The sequence below is a fragment of the Anabrus simplex genome, chromosome 1 (genome assembly GCF_040414725.1).
Source record: "Anabrus simplex isolate iqAnaSimp1 chromosome 1, ASM4041472v1, whole genome shotgun sequence".
NCBI lineage: Eukaryota > Metazoa > Arthropoda > Insecta > Orthoptera > Tettigoniidae > Anabrus > Anabrus simplex.
This window is the reverse complement of record NC_090265.1, coordinates 140,756,364-140,768,043: the sequence shown is the minus strand read 5'-3', so window position 1 is coordinate 140,768,043 and position 11,680 is coordinate 140,756,364. Positions and strand designations below refer to the sequence as shown.

Here is an 11,680-nt window from a genome sequence, read left to right as displayed (position 1 = left end):
CTGATCTTTTCTGTCATTCCTCATCTGTGAATACCCTTTCCATTGTATGTCATTTGTCTATTATTGGTTTAAATCTTATTTTTAGGTTTTCAGTTTTTTAAAATTTTCTGTTTTGTTTTGCAAATCATCCAGAGTTATTTCTAGTTCTTCGATATCCCCCTAATTTCCTGAATCCATTCTACTTGTTGCCTCAGATTCCAGAGTTTCTCTATAATTTTTTTTGCTTGTTTGTTGGTAATTTGGTTTCTGGTGTCCTCATAATGTGACCAAAAAAAGAAAAGAGATTGTTTTCTTCCATATAGTATCTGTGATGGGCTCCAGTTCTCTGTACACCACTTTGTTCAGCATTATCCACCATGGTCCATCTTTTTGATATTTTTTATTTATGCATGCCCTTGCTGTTCTTCTCCCTACTTTTAGGATTTTGTCGATTCTCTTTCTCTGAGTGACTTTAAAAAAGAGTTTTGCTTCCATATGTCATCTCTGGTTGAATCACCATATTATAATGTTTTGAACTCTTCATTATTATAAATATTAGTCTTTATATGTACTTATCTGTATTTACAAAGAAACCAATAGCAGGTAAAGAGTAGTCGAGTGACATGCAGGTAGTAGTAGTAGTAGTAGTAGTAGTAGTAGTAGTAGTAGTAGTAGTAGTAGTAGTAGTAGTAGTAGTAGTAGTAGTAGTAGTAGTAGCAGTAGCAGCAGCAATGGTAGTTCTGATGGATGCAGTCTTTTTTCATTTGTTTCTTGGGACAGGCATGAGCAAAATGTATCTTCCACCAAAGTCTCAGTCTTATTTATGATTGCTACAGAACAGAAGCTTCTGAGGTATGGGCAGTGCTCAGTAATGGTATCTAGAGTACAATTAGTACATCTGGATGTTATGAAAGGTGCTAATCATAGGGCCGGCCATGCTGCAAAAGCACTTTATGGCTCAGTGAGGAAATGGTGAAGGACCTCATTCCATGTTATGCTTTGTATGCCACAGTTGCTTTATCTTTCTTTCTTTCTTTCTTTCTTTCTTTCTTTCTTTCTTTCTTTCCTTCTTTCAGTTTTCGTATAACTGCATAATCTTTGGTGGTGCTATTTTGTGGATCCAACCACCCTTTGGGCTGAAGACTTAACAGACATATGAGGTAGAGTGGTTTTATGTAAATTTAATGTCCCTCAAAGAGACTAGAAACAGGCTTTTGGGAATTGATTTTAAATGTTGAACTTTTTTTTCCCTAAATATGAAATAATGATGTAGAATTTTTACAGTTTGCTTTATGTTGCACCGACACAGATAGGTCTTCACAAAGTTTACACAAGGGGTAATTTTAATACCACCTATTCAATACAATTTATTCCACTACTGTGTGGTCAAATACACATAGAAATTACCAGAATTTTAAAGGTACATGTTTCGTCCACTATTTATTGGGCATCATCAGCCTCGTTCAATCTTAAAACACACACTGGTCTGAGGAATCTTAACACTTTACAAAAAACATATTGATGAACACTTACAGGTGTTGATACTGTGGTTACATAATGATTACAGCACAAAAATATTGAATAAAGTAGATACATATACTAAAATCACTTTGAAAAATTAAAACATTCATCTAAAAGTAATTGTGTCACATTGTATTTTGAAAATAATCCACGTCTGACACCGAGATGGTTCTTTTTGATAAAAAGCTTGAACAATATATATCACGCCTGGGGAACAGATTATCAAAACCAAGGCTTCACAGGATAAGAATAATACAGTTAAAAGATACAGTATTCAATGAAGTTGAAGGCTAATATTTAAAATTAGGATGAAAATACGTAGTCGAATTAAGGGCGGTATAGATTAAGACATCTTGATATGTTGGATAAATGATGAGATTAATGGTTTGTCACAGATAGGTCTTATAGCAACGATGGGACAGGAAAGGCCTAGGAGTGGGAAGGAAGTGGCCGTGGCCTTAGTTAAGGTACAGTCCCAGCATTTGCCTAGTGTGAAAATGGGAAACCATGGAAATCCATCTTCAGGGTTGCCAATAGTGGGGTTCGAACCCACTATCTCCCGGATGCAAGAAACAGCTGCGTGCCCCTAACAGCATGACCAACTCGCCCGGTAAATGTTGGACTAACATAAAATTATATGCTGTTATAATGACGTTCTCATTTACTTCAAATTGTCACTGTTTAATAACAAACAACTCATTTTTAATTACCTCCAAATGTGTTTCCACCCTCTGAACATGGAGTATCAGAGTCTTTTCCCATATCTGGATTGGTATCAGAAAAATCAGACTTCATGCATGAATCACTTGAGCTGGAAATCTTGGCTTCTAAAGCTTCTGCTGTAGTAACTGGAACAAATAGCTGATTGTTTTCCTGAAGAATGCAAGTTTGTTTGTATCAGAGTCAGAAAAAGAAAATCAACAGCAAGAACAAATTCTGTGGTGTTTTATAGCAAAATGACTTTAAATCTACCAACATAAACATTCTACATTCAGTGCTGTATTTAGTAAATAATGCCCTTCATATTTATAGGCAATGAACATGCTGATTTGCATGAATAAACAATAAATCTCATAAATTTGTAATATTTGTTTATGGCTCACCCAGAATGCTCCAGCATGTTCTATGCCACTACTTCATTAACTTAAGCTTTTTTTGCTTTCCACCTCTCTAATTTTCACTGCCATTAAATCACTTAGGCCTACTACTATCACTTATAGAGTTTTAAAATTTAAATAGTAACTTAAAACATAACATTATAATGATTTACACAATAAGGAAAATAACAAAACAATGTTTTCACCATGATGGCAATATATCCATATAAAAACAAGTTATAAGAGCATAGTAAACTTAAAAAAAAAAAATTCTGTTTGTACATCTTAACTGCTACAAATATATACAGAAACTGAACTTCAAATATTAGAAAATATTGAATGAAGGGCATTAATTTACAATCCTGGTTTTAAATTTGTGAAATAAGGAAAGGATGATTTAGTTAAACAATATATAAAATATTATTGCTTATACAACCATTTTGATTGTTATCTGTGAAATGATACTTAGTAAGAATATTAGCAACACAGTATCCATTACTTTTGACTTCCATACTTCTATGAGTCACATTACTAACAACAATAACAGTGTGCTTATTATAAAGAATCTAATCACATGGCAATATGCTTACAGTTTAAACTTATAATGAAGAAATAAAAATATACTTCTCTTGAGAATGTGAGCGTGATAAAGGATACTTTTTAATGTTATAAAAGTGCACGTCAAAAATTTGTACCACCCCTCAAAATCTGTCACTCTGGCCCAGTTCTACATGGCCTTTACCAAAATATGCCATTATCTATATTCTTATTCATGTTACACAGACTTTGTGGACTCTCTTCACAGAATATTACAATGAAGAAACTGCCATCCAAACAGGTTGTTTGTAACAAGACAAATTTATTAAATATTAATATTTCTGGATTAAAGTCACTAATATATTAATGAGTCTTTCAGTCAAGTTTTATTGACTTTTATCAGGGCAAAGCATATGAAGGACTGTTTCTGAACGTAAGCATGGAAATGCTTCTAGGAACGTGGAGGTCTGTTGAGCGAATTACAACCACATTTTTCTTTGCCCCTTACTGACTAGACTCAGGCATCGTAGTAAATAGAGAGATGGATAATCTGCCTAGTCAATACTCTGTATTAAAAATGTATTTACATTTCACACTTTAAAATATATAGTACATGTTTCGAGAAATATGTTAATTCTCTTCTTCAGCTAAATAGGTTAAAATTCATATTTATTTATTTACATAGTTTACGCCCACATTGGAGCACTTAAATCAATCCATATACACTACCAAACCAAACCAAACCAAACCAAACCAAACCCCATGGCACTACAGCCCTTGAAGGGCCTTGGCCTACCAAGCGACCGCTGCTCAGGCCGAAGGTCTGCAGATTGCGAGGTGTCGTGTGGTCAGCACGACAAATCCTCTCAGCCGTTATTCTTGGTTTTGAGACCGGGGCTGCTATCTCACCGTCAGATAGCTCCTCAATTCTAATCACGTAGGCTGAGTGGACTTCGAACCAGCCCTCAAGTCCGGGTAAAAATCCCTGACCTGGCTGGGAATCGAACCCGGGGCCTCCGAGTGAGAGGCAGGCACGCTACCCCTACACCACGGGGCCGGCCCATATACACTACAGTCTTCACAATATTAGTTGTAATGTTTTCTCAACTTCCTCTTCTCTTCCCAGAACTTCATGTTTTCTGACCTGGCCACCCTCTCTTCATCTGTAATGGTGTACTGTTTTCGTCTGACTGTTTTTAATTTTAGTCTTGTATCTCTACTTCTCAGAATCCTCTTCTATTTTCTCTCTGCAATTTGTTTCATTGTTATATTCAGCTCTTCTAAATCATTCTGGACCTCAACGAACCAGTTGTTCTTGGTTTTACTTTTCCAAAAGAAATTGAATAATTGTTTCAGTAGTCTGGTCTCTGGTAGTCTTACTATGTGGCTGAAAAAGGCAATTCTCCTTTTTTGCGTTGTATCCACAATTGATTCATTTTCCAAATAAACTATTTCATTAGGCAGCAGTCTATTGTCCATTTACTTGATGTTTTTTTATTGATGATTGTCCTGATGATCCTTCTGTCTACTTTTCGGATTTTATCCGTTATTACTTTGGTATTCAAGTTAAACAGAGTTTCACTTGCATAAGTTGCTTCAGGCTTAACTACTGAACCATAATGTTTGCATTTGGTGTTTATCGAGAGAGATTTCTTCTTATATGTTGACCATGTGACTCGTGCTTGTCTCAGTTTTGTTGTTCTGTATTCTATTGAGGCTTTCTCATTTAGGTTCCAAGTTATAATTTCTCCAAGATACTTAAAATGTTTTACAACCTTAATTTGTGTGTTATCATTTAGTTGAATGACAGGGGTGTCCACCTCAAAGGTTGGCATAATTTCTGTTTTTTTCAAATGAAATTTGTAATCCCAATTTTGCTGCAATGTTACATTACATTACATTAAGACCTAATGAAACAAGGAAGTCCCCTTAAGAAAACCGTTTTGTTAGGTCTTAATGTAGTATATAAATTTTAACCTATATAGCTGAAAAAGAGAGTTAACATATTTCTCAAAACATGTACTTTATATTTTAAAGTATGAAATGTAAATAAATCTTTAATACATAGTTTTGACTAGGCAGATTATCCATCTCTCTATTAACTGTAATTAAGTCAATACGGATCCAATACTGGCCATTATGGTCAAGATTATTAATCAGGGATCATTATGCTATGCTGTGGTGGTCATAGCACCAAAATTCTCAATGAATAGACACAGTTCAAAGCATGGGTGCCCACAAGCCCCCCCAGAATTCTAAAAAGGTTGATGTTCAATTGTTTAATATCATACCAGATTATTTCATAAACTGAAGTTACTGACAGTCATCTAACACCTGTTATAACTGGAAATTTCTGTAAACAATTTAATGTTGCTTACGTATTGGTTTTTATATTCAAGAAAAATATTCTAATAATGTCATACATTAGGCTACTAATAGAAACATTACTTCAGTTTCCAATATGGTTACACCTACCTTAGTTTGATGTATGTTTCCATTACACTAATTATCATCATCATGAGTGGCGACTACCTACTTTTGCCACCCCTTGCACGGTACCTTAGGAATTTGCCCTCGGCAGTGACCATATGGGAAAGCATGTTCTGGAGATATTTTTAGACATTACCACACCTCTAGCGAAGCTCAACCCCTAAACCAAGGTCATGTTTGCTGACTGTTAAGACATTAGTTCCGTACGGTCGTGTTTACAAAGCGGATTATTTATTGTGCTCTCACCTAATTTTACGCCGTTTCATCTTACCACAATCTTTGTTCATGCTGCGAAATGCTGTATATTGTTATTTTTAAGGCATGTAATAATATGGTGGATAATTTCTTATGAACAAAGTGATGATTTGCTATAATAGAACGGCAGCCTGCCATTGTTGTACAATAGGTTCTTAACTTGTAGCATAGCGAATATAAAGACGAAGTGAGAGCACTTCGACTCGCTTCCCATTGCAGCAATGGAGAAACTAGTGGCTACAGTGTGGAGATTTGCCACTGCAGTGCAACGATTGCTTTGAGTGAACAGATGGCATTGTTTACACTGGGTGCACGCGTTTTTACTTGTAGCGGGAATGATTTTTTGAGTGTAATAACTATATTTTCGAATATAGTGAGTGTGAAAATGCTGTTGTGCTTTGTGCTGGGGTGTCGATCTACTTACAGGTCAGGTGAAGGTAAACATTTCTTCTCTCCACCTGAAAATGAGGAGCATTTCTCTCAGTGGGGGTTAGAGCAATCCCAGGAAAAGACATGCAGCTTACGCGTAAGTCTAGGATTTGCGAGTGTCATTTTTTGGAAGATCCTGTATTAAAGGTAGACTCGTTTATTATTAATGGGGAAAAAGTTGAAATTCCGAGAATAAGGTGGAGCTCAAAGCCAGGAGCTGTCCCTTACATTTTTCCTAACTTACCGTCCTATTTAAGCAAGTCCCTGAAATTTCGAAAACCCCCATTAAAACGAGAGTTACTCAAAGAACATGTTGGCAATGACAATATTAACAGTAGTAGCTTAGAATGTAATGAACAAAATTTTCCCTCGACATCTAAAATGCTTCATAGTGAAGATAATGTAAAAATAAAAGAACCTGGTCTCAGTTTGCCCTGTAAAGTAGCTAATAGTGATGTTGATGCTTCTAGAACTATTGTAAATTTGAGGAGACAAGTTAGAAACCTTGGTAGGAATTTAATTGGAACCAAAAAGAAATTAGTTGCATGCAGAGCTAAATTAAAGCAGATTGCAAATAAAGTCAATATGTCAAGTGAAGCTGAAGACAGTCTTAAGTTCCTTAGCAAGAAACAAAAAAATAATTGTGGACACAATGCTCAAAAGATGTAGCACCAGCTAGAAAGGTATGCGTTATTCTAATAAATTTGTGTTAGATAGTTTGCTTTTGAAAATCAAATCCCCTAAGGGTTACAGACATTGTTTGAAGCATGAGTTACTTCCTCTCCCTAAGAAAGCTCATTTAAGATGACTATGCAAAGGGTTCTAATGTAATTACGGTATTAATGGAAATCCCATGAATGCAATTAAAGATTTAAACGAGCAAGATGAAAAACAAGCGACTAGGTATAGTGATTTTTGATGAAGTGAAATTGAGAGAAGATATTATATTTAATACAACTACACTGACAGTTGACGGATTTGTTGATTTAGGAGATGAAACTCCCTACGACAAAAAGAACGTCCTTGACAATCATGTGCTTGTATTTATGTTTGTCCCTTTGTTGTACAGCTGGATTCAGCCTGTAGCAGTGTATGCTAGCAAAAATTCAACTCCTGGAGAACTATTGTCAAAAATAATAATTCAGGTCATAATTCAGTTGGAACAAGTTTTATGTGTGATGGAAGTCAGTGTAATAAATGGGTGTGAACGAATTTGGAAATTTCAGGGAAGAATGATAAAATAAAAATCTCCATTGAAAACCCCACAGATTATCAAAGGCGAGTGTGGGCATTTTCTGATTCCGTGCATATTTTAAGTGCATATGTAATTATTTCCATGATAACGATCTTTTGCTGGATAAAGGCAAAGAGGTGAATTACAACTTTTTTCTCCAAGGTTTAGGACAGCTAACACTTTCGAGGGTGAGTTAAAACTTTTTATATATGTCTTAGATAATGTGAAATGCATAATAGTTTCAACAATATCTCAATACTTTGTGAGTCATTTTAGAATTACTGATGTTCAAATCTTTCCAGAGGATAACATTTAGCCATTACATTAGTGTGTTTACCAGCTTCCTCTATTCAAATATTCCTGGACTGTACACAGATGGCACATGAAAGGGAATAATTAAAAGGTCATTCTGGCAACTGGAAATCTTAGAAAATTTATTTTGTGTACGTTTTGTATAGAGCTGCACCCGCTTATTGTATTAATGCGAGCAGCGCTGTTCACCCATAGCTACACTAGTGCAGTCTGCCGCCACCACCTATTAACTATGAGAGAGCACTCACTTCCTCTTTCAATATGCTATGCTTGTAGTGTTAAATCATCTACAATCGAATCATTGTATAATAGTTCGTTGATTCTGTGATGTTTGTGTTGTTATCAAAGCACCTATTATAGTGAGAAGTGATTTAGTAATTTTTATCTATTTAGCAGTTATAAATTATTGCCAATAAAATCAAATGATTTAGTGACTTTTATGCATTAGGAATGGATATAAGATGGTTTTTCAAAAATGCTAAACTTAGTAACTTAAGTGAGGTGCTGGAAGTTCTGAGGAAATAAGTGTGTCAAGTGACAGTGTTGAACAGAACACAGAGTGCAGTATTCGTGAACTGGAATCTTGCTGTGATAAAGCGGAACTTCAAGAGGGATTGTTAACAAAGTGTTTCTGAAGGATGAAAGTGACAGAAAAGACATTGGCATGTTCTGAACGCAGGAAAATATATGTGACACTCTTACATATGAATTATTGTTAAAACCATGTGTTCCACAAGTAACGTACGATTTTAAAGGCGATTTGCGAGTAGGAACCAGCCGCACTTTCAGACACCAGTGGTTGAAAGATGATTCTACATGGCTATGTTATTCTCGTAAACTGAAGGGCGCTTTATGCTGAACGTGTGTTATGTTTAAGCCGAGCATTGAAAGAGGTCTTCAAGGATGATTCATTACAAAACCTTTTACAGAATGTAAGGACTTCAACGCCAGTGCCAAAGACCATATAAAATCAAATTGGCATAGAGAATCATCAGAAAAGGTGAAAAACTTAGTGGATATCTATGAAGGAAGGCTACTCACGGTAGCTGATCACATCAATAGTAGTCTCCACCATCAGACTGAACAAAATAGAAAGAAGCTGAAACCAATTTTGTCAACTATCATTTTCTGTGGCACCCATGATATCTCACTTCGAGGGGAAAATGTCAGACAGCGGAATTTTCTGCGATTTATTGGAATTCCACCTGGAGGTGGGAGATGCTCTACAACAAGAACACCTCTCAAATTCTACAAAAATGCCAAGTACACTTCTCATCAAATTCAAAATGAAATGATAAGATTTTGTGAACAGGAATTATGAGAGATACTGGTTTATGGAAGCAAATTCATACAATGCTTTCTCTGTTATTGCCGATGAGATAGCTGACATATCTGGAACCAAGCAGCTATCTATTGGAATTCGGTTTGTCAAGAATACATCTAGTGATGATTTGAAAGTATGTGAAGAATCCCTTGGGTTTCAAACTTGGAAGAAATAAATGCCAAGTCAATCACAAACTCAATTTTGAATTTTTTAACAAGCTCTGGCCTGGATTTAACAAAACTATGTGGTCAAGGATATGATGGTTGTGCGACTATGGCAGGACGAGAAGGTGGAGTTGCAAAATTAATACAAGATACGTACCAAAAGGCTATTTTCTGTCACTGTGCTAGTCATAAACTTAACCTGTTAATAAATGACCTCATTGAACTCTCTGCTGTGAATAATGAGGCAGGAATATCAAGGAAATAATTCACTTTTTTTGTGGGAGTCCACTTCGAAGAAAGCAGATCAGCAACTCACTTCTTTTCTGTGAAACAAGATGGTCCTCAAAATACAAAAGCATTGGGTTCTTTTCAGAAGGCTCTCAAAAATATTTCTAACTGCCAAAGTTTCAATTCCAAGACTCGACAACGTACACATTACCTTCACTATCCAGCATCGAACTTGGCCTTTATTGTCGCAATGAACATAATGGCAAAATACAGTGGCATTTTAGAACCTGTAAAAAACTCCCTTCAAGCAGAAGGACTGGAGCTCTTCAAAGATAAGAGATCTTGTTGCTTCTGGACCTTTATAAAAAGCAACAATCAGATGCAATTAACCACTTTCAAAGAATATGGTAGATGCTGAGGACACAGCTTCTAATAGTGGATTTGAAATAACTCTCCCCTGCCTCGCTGCCAAGCAGTATCACAGGGCGAACCACAGTGAAACTAGGGCTGAGGACTATTGCAGAGTTTCAATCTACATTTCTACATGGAGTCACTGATACAGTCTCTAGAATTGTGTTTTGGAGAATGAAACAAGACCGTACTGATGTCGTATTCTCTGCATCCTTGTGTTATGAAAACATTAAGAAAGGAAGTTTTTTGCATTCCGTGAAAGTTGTTTCTAATATCTACAAAATAGACAGGTTAATGATGGACACAGAACTGTGATGTGACATGTTGTAAACCATGGACTGTAAACCAGATATGAATTTCCTGGAACTTTTAAAAGAAAGGAAGGATTTTTAACCCAAGTGTAGGTGTTGTTTTAGAAATTTTTTTCCCTGCCCGTGACAATGTGCACAGTGGAGAGGAATTTCAGCATGCTTCATAGGGTGAAATCTTGGCTGAGATCAACAATGACAAACGATCGACTTAGTGGGCTTTGCATGATGTCTGTGCACTGTGAAAGTGTGGCAGAGGACAAACAGAAGTTTATTAAAAACGTTCTCACAGGATTTTCTAGAGAAGCTCCTAGAAGAGTGTAAATTGTCTTACCTGATTCTAATGTTTAATAACATATTATGTAAAAAAATTCCATTTAAACAATTTTTTTCAGGTTTAGGCATGGTTTACACCCATTTATATAGAAATAATGGATAATATTTATTAAGTGATAGATATGTTTTGATTGAATGAATGTGTGTGCTGGAAATTGTATTACAAAACTAAGCCTTCATATTCGTAATGCTGCTAAATCAGTACAATTTTTTTGTTCATACTCTTTTCATTTAAAGTAGACAGAACATTTGCCTAGCCATTGCTTTTTACCACTGCCATGAAACTAAGTGTGTGAGGAAATAAAATTAACATTACAAAGTTTGTCACTTCGTACAAGTGTTTCATTATTCTAACAAGAGCATTGCAAGATATTCATAATTGGCTGTGAAGAAGAAGAAAAACATGGTGATTCACTGTAATGATGAGTACAAAACTAGATTTAAAAAAGAATTTGGAAACATTAGTTTTAAGTAACTGAAATTATTCTATTGTGTGTGCTATTTGAATAATTAGCCAGGTTAAGTTTTAGGGTTAATTCTACAGTTTAATTTAACGTAGTGACTTGGGGTTATCTCAAAATATTTCCAGTTGTTTAGAAAATTGTCCAAACTGCTTTATTTCTAATTTTTGGAAATAGGACATGATCATTATATTATTTGTAACTATTTTAAGAACTGAACCGTATAATAATAACAAATCACAGAAGGGAAAAACAAATTTTGTGGTCAAAATCTCTGAACTAAAGGATAAATATCCATCCATTCTGGCCATAAAGTAGCTAATGGTTTCCAAGCACCTATATGTGCTGCATTTAACGAAGCAAGTAAGAAATGCAATGAAAATGGGGGGGTTGTGTATCATCATCTAGGTAGGTAATGAAACAAACTAATGTATCTACTTTATAGCAGCTGAGTTGATCGGGTAAAGTGTTAATGTGTCCCCACCTGGAAGTGCCCATGGTTCAGAGCCATGGACTATATAACACCATTCTAAATAAAATGCCATTTTAACTGCAATGCTGGAAATAAACATCGCAAGTTTAAAGTGGCTTGCC

At 35.5% G+C, this 11,680-nt stretch overlaps 1 protein-coding gene across 1 annotated transcript in view; it reads right to left on the bottom strand.

Annotated features, from left to right (window-relative positions):
* Window positions 1-2,202: 2,202 nt before the first annotated feature.
* The window catches only part of LOC136858114 (roundabout homolog 2), a 195,557-nt gene continuing 186,079 nt past the window's right edge, over window positions 2,203-11,680 (bottom strand). The window contains exon 16 of the mRNA XM_068225269.1: window positions 2,203-2,373. Coding sequence (XP_068081370.1) covers window positions 2,203-2,373 — 171 coding nt within the window. The remainder of the gene's footprint in view (window positions 2,374-11,680) is intronic.